The 21,675-nt window shown below is 40.0% G+C and overlaps 1 protein-coding gene across 5 annotated transcripts in view; it reads right to left on the bottom strand.

Moving 5' to 3' along the window:
- The window catches only part of CCDC141 (coiled-coil domain containing 141), a 206,594-nt gene that overhangs the window by 62,322 nt on the left and 122,597 nt on the right, over positions 1-21,675 (bottom strand). For all 5 annotated transcript variants that reach the window (XM_060152538.1, XM_060152535.1, XM_060152536.1 and 2 more), the window contains exons 8-10: positions 18,513-18,685; positions 4,945-5,086; positions 2,335-2,454 (exon numbers count right to left, since the gene is read on the bottom strand). In XM_060152538.1, the coding sequence (XP_060008521.1) occupies positions 2,335-2,454; positions 4,945-5,086; positions 18,513-18,685 (435 nt within the window). The remainder of the gene's footprint in view (positions 1-2,334; positions 2,455-4,944; positions 5,087-18,512; positions 18,686-21,675) is intronic.

The following is a 21,675-nucleotide window of genomic DNA, read 5'->3' as shown; positions in this document are numbered from 1 at the left end:
TGTGTCACAAATAGAAGAAAGTTTGTTTAGTAAGAAAGGTTGTAAAACACATTGGCAGAAATGTTTAAAATAAGTTAAATAAAATAATTATACATGATGATTGCTTTATGAAATTTACCAGTAGCTCTAGAAAATTCTTAAACTAATTTTGTTATATAAGAGATGACAAGTTTATAGAAATTGTTCACTCATTTTTTAATTTACAAAAAAATGCCATATCAAGTATGCAGTCTTCTTAAAGTCTCCATCTACAACAGTTTTTAAATAAGTGTAGGGAAAATGGTACAGATGAGGTGTGAATAACCTAAAGAGTCAGTGAATTTGACTTGCTAGGGTTGCTCTCCTATGTCTTCTTTTGAGTGCAATTTTTGGCACGTGAAATCTAACCACTGACTCAATGGACGAGTAGGTATTGTAGGCACTATTTACACAACTGCCGCAGAGCTGTGTAAAATTTCACGTGAGACCAAGCTAGGATTCAAGCAAACATGAAAGACAGACGCTCCACTCTCATTTAGAGCAAGGAGGGATTGCTCTCCTACTTGTATTTAATATGCTTCCCAGGTACTCTACTGAATGGAGGTAATTTTAATTTACAGGAGCTGCTCCCAGAGAGCCCTCTGGAAGGAGGAAGTGGAGGAGTTTCTCCCCTTGAAATTTCCTCCTTCCCTCTAAAATGTTTTTTTGTTTGTTTGTTTTGTTTTGTTTTGTTTTGTTTTTTTTTGTTTTGCGGTACGTGGGCCTCTCACTGTTGTGGCCTCTCCCGCTGTGGAGCACAGGCTCCGGGCACGCAGGCTCAGCGGCCACGGCCCACGGGCCCAGCCGCTCCGCGGCATGTGGGATCCTCCCGGACCGGGGCACGAACCCGTGTCCCCTGCATTGGCAGGCGGACTCTCAACCACTGTGCCACCAGGGAAGTCCCTCTCTAAAATGTTTTAAATAAAAAAATGAAGGGACTTCCCTGGTGGCGCAGTGGTTAAGAATCTGCCTGCCAATGCAGGGGACACGGGTTTGATCCCTGGTCCGGGAAGATCCCACATGCCACAGAGCAACTAAGCCCATGCGCCACAACTACTGAGCCTGTGCTCTAGAGCCCTCGAGCCACAACTACTGAGTCTGCATGCCACAACTACTGAAGCCCTTGCTCCTAGAGCCCGTGCCCTGCAACAAAGAAGCCACCGCAATGAGAGGCCCGCGCACCGCAACGAAGAATAGCCTCCTCCCACTGCAACTAGAGAAAGCCCGTGCACAACAATGGAGACCCAATGCAGCCAAAAATAAATAAATAAATAAATTTATAATAAAAGAAAAAAGTACTTCTCTAAATAAAATATATGAGGCTTTCTTTTTTAAAAAAATGAACTTGAGTTCAGGCATGCATTTCATTTTAGACATTTTAAAAAATGAATTAAAAACAGCCCATTAATAATTGGTTCATCCGTGAGTTTCAGGTGGCAGTGCTGTCTGTGAAGGAGACTTTTGGATTAACATATATGCACTACTATATATAAAATAGATAATCAAGAAGGACCTACTGTAGAGCACAGGGAATTCTACTCAATATTCTGTAATACCTATATGGAAAAAGAATCTGAGAAAGAATGGATATATGTATATGTATAACTGAATCACTTTGCTGTATACCTGAAACTAACACAACACTGTAAATCAACTGTAGCCCAATATAAAATAAAAATTAAATTAAAAAAAAAGAAATGATTGAATAGCGAGGCTGTTTCCTAGAGACCTGGGCACTTGCCTCACCTTCCTAACCACCTGCTGGGGCAGGCAGGGACTTCATGAAGGTTTGGAGCTGCTAGCAGGAATGTCTGAACCTAAGTCCCACGTGAAAGGGGTGAGAGGGTGCTAGAGAAGGTGCCAGGCAGAGGAGGGGGCAGTTTCTGTCTCTAAACATTGGGTGTGCAAACAACATTGTGATTTTTTTGCCTCCTGGAATCTAGCACTGATGCATGTTGCTCTTGGTAATTTTCTCTTGCAACTTATTCTAGCAGAAAATCACAAATAGCCTTGAAGAGGCGCTCTCCTGGCCTCAAGGAGCTGCTAACATCTCCTAGGCTAGGAAAGAGGGCCAAATGAGTGTTTAGCACCAGGCTATAATGCTGAGCTTCCGTGAGCTCAAACGCCCTAATAAATGCACCTGTAAATATACTTTAGATACACATAATGGTAGCCGTTTTTAAGTCATTATCTGCCAGAAGACTAATTTAGAATTGCAGCCCTCAAGGGAGTTAGGATTAAGTTTTATAGCTACTGAAAATAAAGAAAGATCATATTTACAAAACCATAACCATAATAATAACTCATTTTATTTACCTTAGCTTGTTTATCTAGTTCCAGATATGTACTCAAAATCTTCTCTGATTCAGAAAGGCTGGAACCGACATCCATTGCATTAGAAACTACTGGGCTGATTTTCTGAATGGACATTTCCACCTTTAGGAATAAAGAATATATTGCACCCTTAGTAATATATATTGGCATATATGTATGCATATGTGTAGAGGAGATAAATATTACTCTCTACATTCCCATTATACTTTAAATGTATATCAATTTTAATCTGAAAATAGTTTAATATTTCAGTATTTCCTACTTAAATTCATAATGCTGCTCTTCATATGAGGTAATACTACTGACTCACCAATAGAGGATATATGTTTACAGATATTTCTTTTATTAACAGCGATGAGATGTAGGCAATAATCCACATTCTCTAAGAATTTATTATCTATATTACGTAGAAAGGATAATTCACTTGTCAACACATCAATAGAAATGAATTTTTCTGGTGCATTAAGTCATGATCATACACTGTACACTGAAAAGGGCCCAATTTACAGGTATATTTTGAAGCAGAGGTCCAGCATAGGTATTAGATCACTTTATGGATTACTATATTTAGGGCTGAGGGGCCCCGGGACAGCACCACATGCTGTACATATAATAACAAAACAGAAACATGCTTAGGCATTTAATTGATGAACGTGGGGGATTATGATTTGATCTTCAATACACATGAATTAGTGAATACAGTGAGGTTTAAGGGGTTCTATTCAATTCAAGTTACTGCCTTGCTCTGACTAGAGTTCATACTTCCCAAAGTCAAATTGGCTCTGACTTGGCAGTAGCCACACAAGCAACAGCAGCTGTTTGAGTTTCTACTGTGTTTTCCACCACCACCAAATTCGCTTGAATCTCAAGCTCCAGGGAATGCAGCACTACAGCTGCTGCCATGTTTGTAATCTCCCTGGACCCAGGCATCAGAACAAGGTTCAAATTCCCATCTCTGGATCAATAACAGGCAAGGAGGCAATTTAGATAGAGACTTGGTTATTTAATGACCTCTCCTGTGAAGTCTATTAATTCTACTTGTGTAAGTCAGGTATATAAGTCCATTGTAGCTAATGAAAAAACATCATTGAAAATTTGAGACCCAGACTTTACAACATGGTTCATTAGCATTAATGTAATTGAGATATTACTAGTTTTTGCTATAACCCCATCTACGGACAAGTAATTTTCTTTTAAATTTATTTATTTTATTTATTATTTATTTTTGGCTGCCTGGGGTCTTTGTTGCTGCACACGGGCTTTCTCTAGTTGCAGCGAGCGGGGGCTACTCTTCATTGCGGTGCCCAGGCTTCTCATTGTTGTGGCTTCTCTTGTGCAGGATAGGCTCTAGGCTCACGGGCTTCAGTAGTTGTGGCACGAGGGCTCAGTAGTTGTGGCTCACAGGCTTAGTTGCTCCGAGGCATGCGGGATCTTCCCAGACCAGGGCTTGAACCTGTGTCCTCTGCATTGGCATGTGGATTCTTAACCACTGCGCCACCAGGGAAGCCCCCAGACAAGTAATTTTTTATTTAGTCAAATAGTAGCTGCCTGGTTTTATTCCTCTTTGAAAATGGGAAATAAAATTCTTCAAACCACTATATTCACTTTGTAGAAAGGATTTTCACACATATGGTTTTATTCAGAGTGGCCATGTCCTTTGCACTGTCTTGGTTCAATAAATTATGATAATGGCAATTTATTCCTGGAACCCCTAAAACTCATCATTTTTGGTATCTACCTGCTGTTCTTGTGTTGTGTGGTGCCATGTTAACCAAAATGTGCATATTGGAGCCACGCACAGAACCACGTAAATCAAAGAGGACACAATCCCAATATACACATGGTTCAATTAACACAGTTCTGTGCAAAATGAGAACTGCCTTTGTGTAAACATGTTCTGGGCTGGGAGGCAGGGAGGATGACACTTCTAGTTTTGGCAACCTGGGGCAGGGATGGTTGATGAGCAGTAGTGAATTACAATTTCATTCTGTTTGAATATAAAGCCTAATGTAGGATGAAGGGAAACCTAAGGAGACACACCCCTATCCTCCCACCGTGCCCGCATGCTGCAGCTTCCATACCATCATCTATTATCACCAGGTAAGGAGCTGCATCTAAATAGTAGCTTATGCATAAAATAGATAACCAACAAGGATCTACTGTATAGCACAGGGAACTATACTCCACATTATGTAAAAACCTTTAATGGAAAAGAATCTGAAAAAGAGTATATATACATATATATATAACTGAGGGCTTCCCTGGTGGCGCAGTGGTTGAGAGTCCGCCTGCCGATGCAGGGGACACGGGTTCATGCCCCGGGCCGGGAAGATCCCACATGCCGCGGAGCGGCTGGGCCCGTGAGCCATGGCCACTGGGCCTGCGCGTCCGGAGCCTGTGCTCTGCAACGGGAGAGGCCACGGCAGTGAGAGGCCCGCGTACCACAAAAAAAAAAACTGAATCGCTGTGCTGTACACCTGAAATTTACATATCGTAAGTCAACTATACTTCGATGAAAAATTAAAAATAAAGAAACTTATGCAAACCAAGAAATAAATAGTAGCTTAAGGAGGACACATTTTATGAAATTACCTTTCTTAAATAGCCCTCCACTGAGGTTGTTAATTGCTGTCTATTAAGAGCAAATTCCCTGTGCGCTGAACACTGTTCAGTCAGATGATCAACTCGCCTCTTGATGCATTCCATCATCTCACGGACACCGGTCACCAGAGAGCTGAATGGAACAAGCCAGCTGTTAGTTCACTCCACCCTCATAGAGAGGCCCCAGGAACAGGGAACATTTGAAAATGAACCTTTCATGGTAAGTGTGACTTGATAAAAGTTACTGAGCTTCAGGCTTTAGGATAATAGAAGTTAAGAAGCTGTAGTCCTGGTACAGCAGAGACCAAAACCAAATTATGTTGTTTTGTTTAAGTCGGTCAGTCCCGAGGGAAAAGATGAGTTATGGGTTTTTGTAACCAGGTCTAATCTTCTCTTCTAAAGGTTCACTTTTTAATATTTCTTTAAGATATTTTGAGAAGCTTACGGCAAAAAACACAGTATGTTTGCCAAGAGTTTTCCTGGGGGTGTTATTTAAAAGCTTCATTTATCTAAAGATGCTCTTTGAATAGAAGTGTAGATCAGCCAATTAACAAAACACTGAATGATCCAATAGGGTAAAATATTTATGTAACACTAAGGTCCTTGTTCTGGATACTTACGAATGCTCAAGGCTGTAATCATTAGGTGAAAACCAAGGTATCACCAACAATGAGGAATCTGATGTACTTGTTCATAAAAAGAAACCAAGCCTCACACTGTCATTTTGTACCTGTGCTGGCCTCATGAGAAAATGCAAAGTGACATGACAGCTCATAAAATGAAAATGTCTTTAAAACAACAAATGAACTTTGAGTTGGACCCCATTTGCTGTGGTCTAAAGACACATTAGCAAGTTTCCTAACCATTTCCAACATAGGCTTACTAGCAATGCAAGACAATGAAAGGACATTGCTGATCCAGTGAGCACTTTAAAATTTTTCAACCTATCCCTGAGATAGAGCCTCTCCCTGCATATAAGAAGTTGAAGTCTTTAATTTCCTATCAGTCATTTCCTTCCAATACTCATAAAGATGAGCTGATAACTCTCACATTTAATTACCCAGAGCTTTAAAAGATCTTGGAACAAGATACAGATTTCAGTAGTTTTACCTCAAAAAATTAATTTATGACTCAGTAAAAATGAATTGAATTAGTAACGAAATGAGGGCAGGATCCCAACTGCCTGAGAGGGAACGGGACTTCACAGGAATGACAATGAGGCTGCCAAGAGTTTAGAGGTCATCAGGCGGCTTGAGAATCTTGTTGAATGCACATGGGATTCAAGTGTGTCCTGTGGGACCACCGGAGTCCCAGAGAAGTTTAACTGGAGGGGAAATCTTATTCCTGACGCCTAAGGTCCCACAGACATTACACCTGAAACAACTTGTTTCACATTTTAATAACTCAGAGACAGTGAAGAGTATAATCAAGAAATCAGGAGAGTTTAGCAAATAATCCTTGTACTTATATCCACAAATTCTGTAAAAATATTATATTGGTAACAGTAATCATATTTTAACTACATTTTAGACTTTGCATGCTAAAAAGGCACTTAAAAGCCCAGTTGTCCTACATGTTATGGTTTTTCTGTAGAACATGCAAATTTGGAATGAGAAAGATAAATAAAAAAGAAAAGGTGAATAAGCACTGTGGAAAATAGGTACAGAGAATAAAGCTTGTCATAGTAAATGGGTAAACATTTTCTAAAAATAATCCACTTACTGTGACAAGGAACCATTTTTAATGTTTTAAGTAATCTCTTCTAATTCTCATAACTACCCGATGATCTGGCTATAACTGTTATCTCTGTTTTGCAGATGAGCAAAGTGAGGTACAGAAATGCTCAGTAACTTGCCCAGGTCACATTTATTAAATGGCAGGGCTGGGATTTGAACCTATTCATCTGATCCCAGAGTCCACACTCTTTACCACCTCATAGTACCTTTTCTGGGTCCATGACACATGACGGGGGTGGGGGGAGTATTCTAAAATTTCACTTTCCCTTGCACTCAGTGTTGATGGAAACAGGATTAGCCTGGCTGGCATGCTCTTTTGAAATTGGCTGGCTTCTCTAGGTAATGAAATGTCTGTCTGTAGTTTGCAAAGTGACCACTAGAGGGGCACGATATCTTATTCAAATTCACATGTTGAAGGCCCCTCCAGCACAGAAAATGGAAATGGGGAAACAAAAACAAATCAAGCATTCCTTCCGTAAAAATATTGCTCTCTAGCAACTCACAATTTTAATTTAGATGAATCACAACGAGCCAAATAGGATCTCTTGCTGTCTTTGGATGGATCATTCATTTTTAATTTTCCAATGACCTACGAGATTAGTCTTATTTTGTGGTGATTTATGTCTTATCCTGTATATCTATTGCATTATAAATTAAGGGAAAATACAACATTCTTTTCATTCATTTATCCTCTGTAGCCCTGAGCTACATAGCCTTGTAAGAAGCAGATCAATGCATATTTTCAAATTAAATAAAGTACACTTTGATCAATATTTAAGGGAAGACAAGACACAGATTTAAGGAAAAAGAACATATGCACAGATAGTTACTGTATTAAAAATGTCACTAGTAACAGTTTCTAATTGTTTTTAAACAAAGATGACTTTGCGGGCTTCCCTGGTGGCGCAGTGGTTGAGAGTCCGCCTGCCAATGCAGGGGACACGGGTTCGTGCCCCGGTCCAGGAAGATCCCACATGCCGCAGAGCGGCTGGGCCCATGAGACATGGCCGTTGAGCCTGCGCATCCGGAGCCTGTGTTCCGCAACGGGAGAGGCCACAACAGTGATAGGCTCACATACCGCAAAAAAAAAAAAAAAAAGATGACTTTGCCCTTTGCCCAGTTATAGAAGTTTTAGGCTATCCAAAGACTGCCCAATTTCTTCTTCGATGGTTTAGGATTCATAGTTAGGTTGACTGATACTTCCCTCCACTGTTTCAAGCCTTATAGGGACAGACTGAATTGCCTGTCCCATGTGCATTCCCTTCTTATTTGTCACTTAGACCGCATCCTTAGTACAAGAAGTTCTCAATTATCTTGCTTACCCTAGCCAGCTCCTATCTTCCTCTGTCCTCAGCTAGATCATCTCTGTCTGATCAGGCATTAATCCCTTCCTTCTACCTGATTTCCAGTTGGAGTATATCTGTCACACTCCTAACCCCAGGGCCTCTCCCTCTCCATTCCTCCTTGGTGAAAACCTAGTCTGCAGCTTACAACCAGTCCTATTCTATCATTTTCAGTTGGAAACTTGAAACACTGATTCCAGACATTTCTTCTGAACATTCCAAAACATTTTAAAACATGTATAGCATGCATATTGCCAATTTCCTCAGAGAGTGAAATGCAGATGGTTTGATCAAAGGAAAAATATGACCTCACACTCTGCCAGCAATTCTTACATTAACTGAAAATAAATTAATAGAATTCCATCAGCCACCCAGAAATGAGTCCTATTACTTCACAGTAATATTAAATAAATCATGGGACAAGAACTGGGGACTGATAACAGAAACTTGGTTGACGGGAGTGCCCGGGCATTTTGTTCTGACTCTGATGAAGCCGCATTGCTCATGTGCTGCCTGATGGGGTGGGAGAGGAGCTACCAGTGGACCAGCTTTCTAGGCCTAACAATCTGTGGCTCTGTAACTTGCATTGGAAATACTGCTTGATCTTTGGGCTGCCTGTCTATGAATGGATTAGATGGTTCCTGCCTGTAGTATGAGCATGGGGTACATCAGATTATTCCTGACATTGACTTTGACTTCTTCAAGCATCACAGATACCCTGGAGTGACAAACTGTGAAGGTTTCTTTAGACATTTGTTAGAAACTCCATCATGGGAGTATTTTCTCCCCTATTCATTAAGCCAGGAGAGGGGAGGGAAGGGGGAAAGAAAAATGATAGATTTTTTTTTTTCCCTCCCAGAGAGCAGAGACATATTGACTTCTGGCTCAAAAATAGACTGTTACATTTGCTCTATGGAAGCGGTTGCCCTGTCTTTGCATCTGTTACAAACCAGGGCTGCGAGAAGAGAGTAAATCCCAATGTTGATGTGTTCTAATGATTCTTTCCTGAGAGCAGCAAGTTGCTTTCAAACCTTTCACAAATTACTATTGGGAGCCCATCTGGATTAGCAGCTGAACCAGATGTTAAGCACGCACCAGCTCACTCTATCTCATCAGAAGGGATCAGCTGATCATATTTTTCTTTCTGTCTATGGACAAATTATACTTTGAAAATGGGAAAAAATATCTTCCTGATCTCTGGACAGGAACGCTTCATGTTTATCATCTCTATTTTGGAGGAAACAATCGCCACCATCTAGTTTTCATCCCTACTTTGAAAAAGTGCCATTTGAACTGTGGAAGGGATATGTATTTTTTTACAATAATTTTTTTCTGACTTAAGTTGTACACATTGAGAATCACTGCCCACCAAACATCTCACACCCACATGTACCTCTGGTATACACATGACAATAAAGAAACAGCAAGTAGTAAGTGGGGCTGAAACTACAGGGTTCCTGGGTTCTGGTCCAGATCCATGCAGAGATGCCCACATGTTCCACTCCTATGAGGCCAGAGAGACCAAAACATGTCCTCCATGAAGGGTCCCATAGCTGGGATTCTCCCTGAAATCAGTAACAGGGATGGGATTCTCCCTCTTGTAAAAGGAGTTTGAAAAATGCTATAGCCCACTGCTGCTGAAGCCAAGGAATCAGACATAGCAGAGCAGTCAGGAACCCCGACTGTGCCCCAACCTGGATTTCTGGCTGCACCTCTGAGAGCCCCAGTAGCTCTATGGGAGCTCGGGTGACCCTGATCAAATAGCAGAAGACTGATTCTGGACAGGAGACCCTGTGAGTTCAGGCGGAAATCATTGCAAAGCTGCTAAGGAGAAAAAAAAAAGAGTAGAGAACAAAGCAAGGAAAATAAAGCTGAAGAAAAAACACTTCCCATCCAGAAGGACAATCTAAAATTTCAAAACACATGAGGAAAATGAATCCTAAGAAAAGACACTCAACAATCAAGAGCTAAATGTGCTCTACCGGAAATGAAAATAAGTAGAGCAATCTGAAAGTGACTTTATAAATATGTTTCACATCACCAGAAAGATAAAGGAAAAATGAGCACCCATAATAAAGAAACAAGAAACTCTGAAGCAAAAGCAGTCAGAAGTAAAACAAAATTGGATAGGAAAAAGAATGAGTCAGGAATCCTAGAAATGAGAACAGTATAGTTATGAAAACAAACAAAAGAATTCAACGGCTGAAAACAAAGGGAAAATTAACAAAAGAGAAAACTCAATATGAGGGATTCATTGGGAACGCAGTGCGAAGAGATAGAGGAATGAAAAATATGAAAGATAGTTCAGACATCTAAGACAGACTGGGAGCCTCCAACATTCTTCTACTGGGAGTTACAGGAGGAGAGAAAAGAGAGAAAAACAGAAAATCAATATTTAAATTGCTGAACATTTTCCCTGATTGATGACATAAATCCTCACATAAAAGGGGCACAGTAAGAGCTAACCAGACAAATATTCTCTTTTGAGGTAATTTAGAAGATATAAAAATACATTTTAATGTATTTCCTTCCAAAAAGTTTTTCTCTTGGCAGTCCTTTCCACCCTTTCCCCTCCAAAGTTAGTAAGATGCCATATATGTGATTTGGATCCTACCTTATCCTCTTAACATTTTATTGTGAGGATACTCTCTGTCTTCAAATATTCCTCAAAAACACTCTTCTGATATTGGCTTAGATTATTCCATACTGTGCTTGCCCTTAAACTATTGGAACAGTTTCCTATTTTCTGAAAATATTTAGGTGGTTGCACTATTATAAACAACACTGTAATGAGCAGTTTATTCATATATTTGTCCACTCACATCTCTTCCTCTCTTCTTTCTGGTGTTCTTTCCTCTCTAAGCCCTCTCATTGAAGAGTACTCCCCCTCAGCTGTCCAAGGCACAGATTTCTGCCCCTTTAGTCAGGCTTCCTCTGTAGACCCTGCAGTTTCAGACCTTCTAACTCTGGGATCCTTGCTATTTCACATCACATCATCAGTATTATAAATGAATAAATTCATATTGCAATGAGTGACTCCTAGATATTTTACAAGAACCTAATCTAATTAGTCCTACATTTAACAGAAAGGGTAAACTTTGGGTGCATTCCATACTAAGAGTTTCAGAATTATACAAGCCTTAACAATGGTAACAGATTCAGACTGCAATTATGACATTTATTCAACCCCTAAAGAGAACAACTTAATACAGACATGAAAATATTTGGAAAGTGGCTGAGTTAACACTGTCATAACTCAACTTTGCAATTTCCTAAATTTCAGTATCTGATATTTACCATCTAAATAGATCATCAAACTTTTTTAAGAAAAGTTATTTTAAGTTCTTAAATGTTTGGTAGAATTCCTACAAAATGTGACAATAGATGACTCTGATACAAAGGGATTTCTGATTTTGTTTCTTTGTTTTGTTTTATGTTGTTGGAGGGTGGGGATTATTTTTGTTTGTTTTCCACGTAAGATCTTTTAAAATATTTTTGCTATGACATAAACTTTCCTTTATGCCACACCAGCCCCTTAACATTTCAAATCAAGTCACCTAGTACGTAAATACTGAGATAAGGAGCATAAAAGAGGCTTCCTACATGGTTGACCTTGAAGGCTGACCTCAAGTTGATGTCATGGTCTGGATGGGGAGATGATGCTGTCACAAGTCAAACAACTAAGAAGTGAGTCAGAACACCACAGAGTAAAAAGTGAGATAGAGCTGACAAATACAAAGGAATTAAAAAACTATTGTGTGGTAGGTTTTGATTAGGTTCATCCTGGCTGGAAGATGTAGACCCTTCACCCATCTTAGATTATCAAATTCAACAATGGTCTTCTCAAGTCTCACTCCTTCACTTGACCCATCCTGGTCACAGGAGCTTGGGATTGTGTCTCTCTTCTCTGAAGATGTGGTCCTAACACCCACTGTCCCAAGGGCTTCCTCAGACCTAGATCACACTCCCTTGACATGTCATTCCCTTACTGGCCGTTAATGAGGTTCTGAAGACTCAGGGCCAGGTTTATGTATCTTTGACTATCCTTGAAGCCCAGTGCTGGTATGTCATATGGATGCTCAATAATGTTTTAAACAGAAAGAAAGAAAAACTTTGCAGGGAAGGTGAGACTTGAGTTGAAATTAGAAGATAGATACAGCACATTTTAAGTGTGTTAGAATGAAAAAAAAATCCACATTCACTAAGTGGTCAGCCTCCTTGCTAATGACTGAAGTTGAAAGAAAGGAGACAGAGCTAGCAACCTAACAGAGCAGTTCAGACCTGAACTCCACCCCTTACCACTGTGTGACAGGTAGTAGGTAAGTTATTTGAACCTCTCTGAGCCCCAGCTTCTACACCTGCAAAACAGGGACAATGGTAATAGAAGTATCTGTATAACAGGGTGGCTTGAGGATAAAATTTGTTAATGTAGATAAAGCACACAAGCGTTGCCTTTATTGCCAACGAGCACTTGGACATAGTCTAACTCCCTCCTAACTATTTTATCTTGTCTTATGCCTTTTCCCCTTGTCACGCTCTCCTCCAGCCACACTGTCCTTCTTTCTGCTACACCTTTGCTTTTGTTCTTCCAGGTCCACTCATCTCCCAGCCACTTGCATGGTAGCTCCTCTCCTTAATCTCTCCCCAACTACAATGTCTAAAATGGTCCCCTCCCCACAGTCACTCTCTAGCCCATTTCACTTTTTTTTTTCCACAGTTCTCATTGCTGTGTAAGAGCATCTCATCTGTTGATTTATTTGTTGGTTGACTCTTTCTTCCCAGCAGAATATAAACAGCATGAGGGCAGGCACTTCACCTATCACATTAGATGCTTGGGAGCACCTGATCTACAAAGACACTCAATAATATTTTGGGAATGAGCGAATGAATGACTGAATAAACCATGCTCTGTCTAAAGTTCATTATCATTCGCAATATCAAACAGGGTAAGTAGTGGTAGTCAACATAAAAGAAAATCGTGAAAAGAGAATGCAAAGTCCCAACTTACCCCTGTTTCTATTTCTCTGTAAAATATGAAAAATCAACATTAAATGAATAACAATAAATGTTAGAGCAAAAGGGCAATACTTAAGGTTATATGAAAGCAAAGTATTCAGCCAGGATGAGGTTTATAAGCTTAAGTTCACCACAGCAAGGTAGAATAAAAACTGGAACAGGGGCTTCCCTGGTGGCGCAGTGGCTGAGAGTCCACCTGCTGATGCAGGGAACGCGGGTTCGTGCCCCGGTCCGGGAAGATCCCACATGCCATGGAGCGGCTGGGCCCATGAGCCATGGCTGCTGAGCCTGCATGTCCGGAGCCTGTGCTCTGCAATGGGAGAGGCCACAACAGTGAGAGGGCCGCGTACCACAAAAAAAAAAAAAAAAAACTGGAACAGTCTTTTATGCAGGAGCAGAAATTGAGTCAATGCTGAAGCAAGTTTACCTGTAAATTTAAATTAATTTTAGGGACAGGAAAAGCCAAATGAATACTTTATAAAGTAGCCTGGTTTTAGTGGGTATTTCTATGTTTTTGAGTTTTGTATCTTTTTGAATTATAGTTTTGTCTGGATATATGCCCAGGAGTGAGATTGCTGGATCATATGGTAGCTTTTTTTTTTAGTTTTTTAAGGAACCTCCATACTGTTCTCCATAGTGGCTGCACCAATTTACATTCCCACCAACAGTGTAGGAGGGTTCCCTTTTCTCCACATCCTCTCCAGCACTTGTTATTTGTAGACTTTTTAAATGACGGCCATTCTGAATGGTGTGAGGTGGTACCTAATTGGAGTTTTGATTTGCATTTCTCTAATAATTAGCGATGTTGAACATCTTTTCATGTGCCTGTTGGCCATCTGTATGTCTTCTTTGAAGAAATGTCTATCTAGGTCTTCTGCCCATTTTTCGATTGGGTTGTTTGTTTTTTTGTTATTGAGTTGTATGAGCTGTTTGTATATTTTAGAAATTAAGCCCTTGTTGATCTCATTATTTGCAAACGTTTTTTCCCAGGTTGTTTTTTCATAGGTTGTCTTTTGTTTATGGTTTCCTTGTTTTTGAGTTCTGAATTGGTAGCTCACTGAGAACACAAAAAAGGAGGTTCCTCGTTTTTGCCCAATTATGGAAAACTTCACCCTCACACAAGGTCTCTGACCCAGCACTTCCAATCACCACAGCTTCCTGTGGCTTAATAAATGCATTATTCTGCTTGGCAGCAGGGTACCTTTGGGCTACCTTTACACTCAGTGCTCAGAGATGATGCCAAGCAAGGCCTAAGAGGAGGTGAGGGGGCCGGAATCCAGAGCTTTCAACCTCACTGTAAGCCTGGTTTGACCATTATCAGATCCCATGATAGGTAACTCGCATCATAACTAAATGCAAACGAATGCGCTAAAATGCCTTTGATGTTAAAGTGTACTTAGGTTATGTCACGGATATCACACTCTGAAAAGATAATAAACAATTTAACAATGACTCAGAATTATCACCTGAGCATTAGGGAGGAAATAGAAGGGCAAGGAAACATGTAAATAACCATCATTTATCCTGTGAGGCTGCTCCAATTTCAAAGGTATTTGATTCCAGGTTAGAAAAACAGTGTGGATCTGTTCCTAAAATAATTACAAAGTTCTCAGATTTACTGGGAAGCTTCATCTTAGATAAATGTGAACTTCTGAAGTCCTATTTTATTAACTAACTGGAAAAAAATTAGATCTAAGGGTCTCTGAAATTCCTATCTGCCCCAGTACTAAATTTTACCTTTATTACCTCAAGATAAATGTTTATCTGCTCTATTTCTAATATAACCTTCCCCAGTTAGTGAAAATGAATATGATTTGGTACCTTCCCCAGTTAGTGAAAATGAATATGATTTGGTACAGCTGACTGCCGTAGTCATATGAAGCAACCATGTAACTCTTAATATTTTGCTTTTAAAACTCTTTGTATAGAAGGTAAATAAATAAGTGAACCAATTATTTATCGGGCGCTTTCTATATGCCAGAGTGGTGTTATCGCATTTGATTAAAACATCCTCTATAAAATGCATATTTCTATTTTACCGATGAGGAAACTGAGGTTCAGAGAAGTTAAAAGCATGGCATTATTTTGGCTCTCAGAATGCATGAAATAAAACTCCTTTGAGGGCTTCCCTGGTGGCGCAGTGGTTGGGAGTCCGCCTGCCGATGCGGGGGACGCGGGTTCGTGCCCCGGTCCGGGAGGATCCCACGTGCCGCGGAGCGGCTGGGCCCGTGAGCCATGGCCGCTGGGCCTGCGCGTCCGGAGCCTGTACTCCGCGGCGGGAGAGGCCACAGCAGTGAGAGGCCCGCGTACCGCAAATAAAAAAACAAAAAAAACAACAAAAAAAAAACTCCTTTGATACTAAGTCCTAAGCTTCTTATCCACACCAGTTTTCAAATGTCTGACAGTAGGAATTTTAGTGTTTTGTGTCCTAGTAGCGTGGCTGGCATTCAGAAGTCTAGGAAGCCATTGTGATGTTCAGTAACACATACTTTTCTCTGTGGAATTTATGTTTATTTCCATTGTCATTATTCTAAACTCCACCTTCACTCCAGCTGTGGCTGCAACTTGAAATCTTCTTCTGCTTCTCTCCCATGGCGGTGACCCAGGTCGTTGGACAGATAAATCATTAGATGAGGAAGGGAAGCAAGTCCCAAATGGTATGCATGGGATTGAGGTCAGTGACTATGTGTGGCTCTGGTTTGCGACTGAGATTCTAATGCGTTTCAATTCAGCTTCTAATGGATTTCTATTCTACATCTACCCTCTGAATCAAAAATGTCCTTTGCCAAGTAACAACTGCACTTTACCTTCAGTTCCTCCTGCAAAACGGAAATAGTATTGATTTGTAAAATATTGTGAAATCTCAGGGCAACCAAACACCTTGGAACTACTATGAACGCTCATATATCTAGGATGTTGACAGAAATCACACTGCTAATTTTTCTTTCTTTAATCCAGTTACCTACCATTAATTCAAGTTTCTTGAAATGGTCCCTAACTATTGCTTCTTCTATTAAGACTCAGTCTGCAACCTGACGAACAGAACTATAGATGTCCCTTTGAAAAACAATATATATGTAAAATTTAAGACTAGAAGGAACAAGGAAGGCAAAAAGAATGAGACTAGCTAAGTAAACAAACATGTCGACCATTACAAAATGGATGGCCAAAAAGAATCACTAGAATCCTGAAAATAGACTGTAATGTAAAATAAAAGCACTTCTCTTATATTTAAGTATTGAAAATAAAGCATTACTGATTAGAACAAACAGGATAAAGTTTAGCAGTAATAACTTGTGACCAGCTTTCCTACTCTTAAGACTTAAGCATCAAAACTAAATACGGAACTTCAGTTTCTGGTCAAGAAGCAGGGACTGGATTTACCCCCATGCCTTAAACAACTCAGACATTGAAGGACAGGTAGCACAGGACAGTCATCCCTGAGAGAAGGGAAATGAATGAGGTGAGCCTTATGATTGCATCAGCCTGCTGTCTGGGAGGTAATTTCCAGACCAAAGCTCAGGGAAGTGGAACAAAACAGAGTCCAAAGGATGTACTGTTTTGAAGATACAGAGATCAGACTTAGGGGAGGCCAAGGCATCTAGAATTTCTGGGGCAGCGTATCAGTGACAGATCTTCAGATCTGGGGAGGGGTCTCTGGCTGCTTCCTGATCCACCCACGCATGAAAGGAAACTGTCTAAGGTCAGGGAAAGTACCACAAGTAAAGAGTGGCCTGAACAGAGAAATAGTATGTATCTGTGCTTTGAGACCTACTTACTAAACTGACATGAGACCAATTACAACTGGAGACCTCACCACTTAATCCATCATCACATGACTCAGATCAATGTCAAACAGGTACACTGAGTCCAGGCACAACAAGTCCAGGCACCCCATAGGATATCTTCTGCCTGGCCCAAGATTCTTATACATTCTAGAAGACTGGACCTGTAACAGGGGAGGGAAGAAAGGAGCTCTCATACCCATAGGGGCCAGACATGAGCACACTGGTTCTCCTAGAGCCGAGTGGACACACCATTACCTGATGCATGACATGGAGCCAAAGTAGGGAAACTTAGTAACTACAGCTATTGTTAGTTTTCCAAAGGTGAGAATTATTTGCCCTTTTCATAGCCTCAGCTTTTTAGCTCCTGCTGGAATATCTTGGATTATTTCTGATCTTGACTTTGCATGGTCCCAAAGCCCTGGTTAAATGTATCTGTCTGGACTCAGATTATCTTCTGAAAAGAAAATTCCCTAAACCCAAATTTACCAAATCAACACTTGTAAGCATGTCTAAAATAGAGCAGAATGAGGGTTTAAACAGAAATAAAATAATTTTTACCACATTTGACCTATTTCATTGTTCCTCAAATTGAATGTCTTTGAGTTTCAAGGGGATTGTGGATATGGAAGATAAAAACAGGGCTTACCCCATTTGCAGAATTTTTTTTGTCTCTCTCTGTCAAAACATAAGCCCTGCCATCATTTCTTCCTAGTCAGTATCTGTTCCATCATCTGCTCTTTCTGTCATCTCCATTTTGTCTTCCAATCCCTATTCTTGATCATACGTTCTCACTGCATTCTCTTTCTGCTTCTCAAGGTCCTTCTCTCTCCTCATTCCCACCCATCTCTAAGATATACCAGAGTATATCACACTGCTATACTCACTGAATGTGCTCATAAAAACAACCCACCCTAGCACACTGGTTAAGAGCGGGTGGTCTAGGATGCACTAGACCATTACTCTGGATCCATGCACTTGAATTCAAATTCTGGCTCTGCCACTAACTAACCAGCTGCGTGACCTTTTGCAAGTTACTTAACCTCTCTGTGTCTCAGTTGCTTGTAAAAAGAGAACATTAATAGTATATTCTACGCCTTGTAGAGTTGCTGTGAGGATTAATGGGATAATGCTTCTAAAGCTGTTGAGACAGTGCCAGGTATGTGGTGGGCTCTCAATTTTTAAAAATGTAATTATTATTAATTAATAATAATGTCATCTTTTACTTAGGGTTTTGCTTGGTGAGCCATCAAGCTCATAAATGAAAGGGAATTCTAGAACTTTATTTTTTCCAGAAAGCAACAAAGGGACAGAGTAGACTCAAGGCTTACGAATTAAAAGGGAGGAAGAAATCCCACGGAGATGCTAGGATATAAAAAGTATACAGAAGGAAAGTTCTGTCTCTTCTTTTGTTCTTTCCCTCCTCCCTCCTCAGAAACTCATAGAAAGAAAGCTTTAGCATCTTCAGGTCCTCAGGTCAGAATATAGCCTCACTTCTGGATGAGCAATGCTGTGTTCAGAATTACTGTTGACCAAAATTCAATAGATACTTTTAAGCCATGTCATAATGCAGTAAAACATCAGAAGTAGGGACAAAAAATCATGCAACTTATTTTTTAACAGACTGTGGAAACTGTGAAAAAGCTTGTCACACTGAGGAAGAAATAGACTTCACTTACCTGCAGGAGGCTAGTTGGTTGATTAAGGCTTGTCCCTCCTGCAAAGCATCAGCTGTGCAGTCTTTAATTTCTCTGTGTAATTCCTCATGCCTCGCTGCCAAGACAGGCAGACTTAAACCCTCTGATTTAAGGAGCTTAAGGTAAGCTTCAACTCTTCCAAGTACATCAAATGCCTGCCAAAGAAAACATACTTTCATTTTCTGCTCATCTAGTTTAAAGTCTACATCAATGTGCACACAAAATACTAGAGATTAAACCAGCCTGTTCAATTTATTGGTTTGCTCATAACCAAAAACAACAATCTGAGTCTTAGAAAATAGCTGTGTAGCTTTAAGGCTCCGTTTAGGGAAACTGATCGTAGTTTAGTTCAGCACAGATAAATGTCAACCCCATAAAATTACCAAAATGGTTTACATTGAGAATATAACACAGTTATAATACAGTTATAACACAGTTATAACTATATAAAATTTGGAGAGCCAGGTTTATTTTTTGCACATTCTGTACTGGATACAACTAATGGATGAGATGTTTTAAAAATATTATGCAGACTTTCATAACCTGAACATCTCTGTAATCTTCTTTTAAAAAAATTCCCAATAAATTGCACTTTGAACATGAAACACCATGGGGAAGTATACAAAAAATTTTGGGACTTTTGTCCCTTGCCTTTCTGAGTAAAAGATCTTCTGCCTGCTCCATCCAAGGCATCCGTCTGTCTATAGAGAAGATTGGAATTTGGTTCTGAAACAGTGCAGAGACTAAGACCAAGGTAATATTTAGCTTCTGACATGTAAAGCAGGATTATGCAGGAAGAAACATAACCTTGCAAACCAAGATACTGTCTTGAGAGAAGATTTTTGAATTTCTTTATTTTCTTCCTTTATTAGCAGATCAACAACCAGGTATGGGGGATTAAGCTTATAGAATGAACACAGTAGAGGCCTAGTTGGCATTAAGAAGGGGGAATATATGATATAAAAGCAGTAAAAGAAGACTGTGGCAATATGAGGAAAAGAGAGATCAGAGTGCCATGGTCTTCATAGATCCCTGATAGCCCATCTGTGAACTTCGGCCTGGAGAGCAGGAGATGAGTTAGGTAAGTTGAAGAGAAGATGAACAGCAAGGGAGCTCTTGCCACATTGCCCTCTGGCTGTACTGGAAGAAGCCACCTTACAGGGTGTTTCACACCACTCTGAAGAACAGTCCTATCCCAGGAAGCTTGACTGGGCCACCGTCAGCAGGGGCGTGAAGCCTAGCCTTCCTGGGTTGCTACAGTGGAAGCCAGTGAGCTCATCAGGGGGCCACCAGGTGAACTAGGAAGACCCCACAACGAGAGCAATGGTCTCGTGAGTCGACTACCACTGAGAACTGAGAGAGACCAGAGAGGGGAGCAAGGCTGGGTTGATGCTGAGGGAACACAGTTTAAGCCAAATGTAGAGGTTACAGCCGTGGACCTGTGTAACAGCACCCATACCTCTGCACCTGGCCACCTTTGAAGGGAGTGAGTTGTTTTTTTTTTTTTTTTTAACTTTATTGAAGTATAGTTGATTTACAATGTTGTGTCAATTTCTGCTGTTCAGCAAAGTGATTCAATTATATATATATATATGGTTTATCACAGGATATTGAATATAGTTCCCTGTGTATATAGTAAGAACTTGCTTATCCATGCTATATACAATAGTTTGCATCTGCTAATCCCAAACTGCCAATCCTTCCCTCCTCCACCCCCCTTGCCCCTTGGTAACCACAAGTCTATTCTCTATGTCTTTGAGTCTGTTTCTGTCTCATAGATAAGTTCGTTTGTGTTGTATTTTACATTCCACATATCAGTGATATCATATGATATTTGTCTTTTTCTTACTTCACTTAGTATGATAATCTCTAGGTCTATCCACATTGTTGTAAATGGCATTATTTCATTCTTTTTTATGGCTGAGTAATATTCCATTGTATATCTGTGCCACATCTTCTTTATCCATTCATTTGTCAATGGATATTTAGGTTGTTTCCATGACCTGGCTATTGTAAATAGTGCTGCTATGAACATTGGGGTGCATGTATCTTTTCAAATTATAGTTTTGTCTGGATATATGCCCAGAAGTGAGATTGCTGCATCAGATGGCAACTCTATTTTTAGTTTTTTAAGGAACCTCCATACTGTTCTCCATAGTGGCTGTACCAATTTACATTCCCACCAACATTAGGAGGGTTCCCTTTTCTCCACACCAAAGGGAGTGAGTTTTAATGGCAGAATTGGAAATGGAGAAGATTTGAATTTACAAATGAAATCTTTCAGATACTGTCATATGACTTATATGTTGAGATTCTGTTTTCCCACCCATGTCCTCATGTCTTCTGAATCTGCATTTACTGAGAGTGTATAAAGCAAATTCATTCCCATTTATTTAGTAGATAGGAAATAATACAAATAATCACTACAGTTTAATGAGAACTATGTGCTTCTTCTCTACTTCGTGTTTCACAATTACTTTTCATTTCGTCAACAAATATTTCTGATCGTCTGCTGAGTTCCAGGCATATTGTTCTTAAGAGCCATGGGAGGCAGCAAGAAATTATCCCCTTATATGACTGAGGAAACTGTGCCTCAGAGAAGTTAAATAAATTTCACCAAGTCATACTTGTGCTGAGGGACAGATTTGGTATTTGTACTCAATCTGTCTGGCCCCGAGGGCTCTGCTCTTAAATCCTGGGATATGGTGCTATGTAGCAAAGGATTTCTATGGCAGGCTTATGAGACAGGGGTATTTCCAAGAAGACTGTTAATCTTAGGTGGAAAAGGTAGGATTTAAAAACTTACTTTTTGTAAACAGTGTCTACTTTTCCTTCTTACAGGTGAGAAAGGATACAGAGAAAGATTGAGCTATTTCTCTTATGTTTATAGGACTGTAAAAGAAAGATAGCTTTATTAAAGAAACTTTGAACCTGAAGAACTCTTCCTTATCTGATCCTTTTTCTTTCCTGCGGTTGGCAACAGAGCCAAATGTCTCAAGATGCTGATGTTAGAAAAGATGATTTGAATTGCTTCCTGGATCTTTCCATAACACACTGAAACACCACTAGGCAATAACCACTGTTTCTGGAATTTTGTTTTATATCTTTAATTTTATTGCTTATTTTGAATAAATTGGAGTCCCTT

The sequence above is a fragment of the Lagenorhynchus albirostris genome, chromosome 6 (genome assembly GCF_949774975.1).
Source record: "Lagenorhynchus albirostris chromosome 6, mLagAlb1.1, whole genome shotgun sequence".
NCBI lineage: Eukaryota > Metazoa > Chordata > Mammalia > Artiodactyla > Delphinidae > Lagenorhynchus > Lagenorhynchus albirostris.
This window is presented reverse-complemented; position numbering and strand designations above follow the sequence as displayed.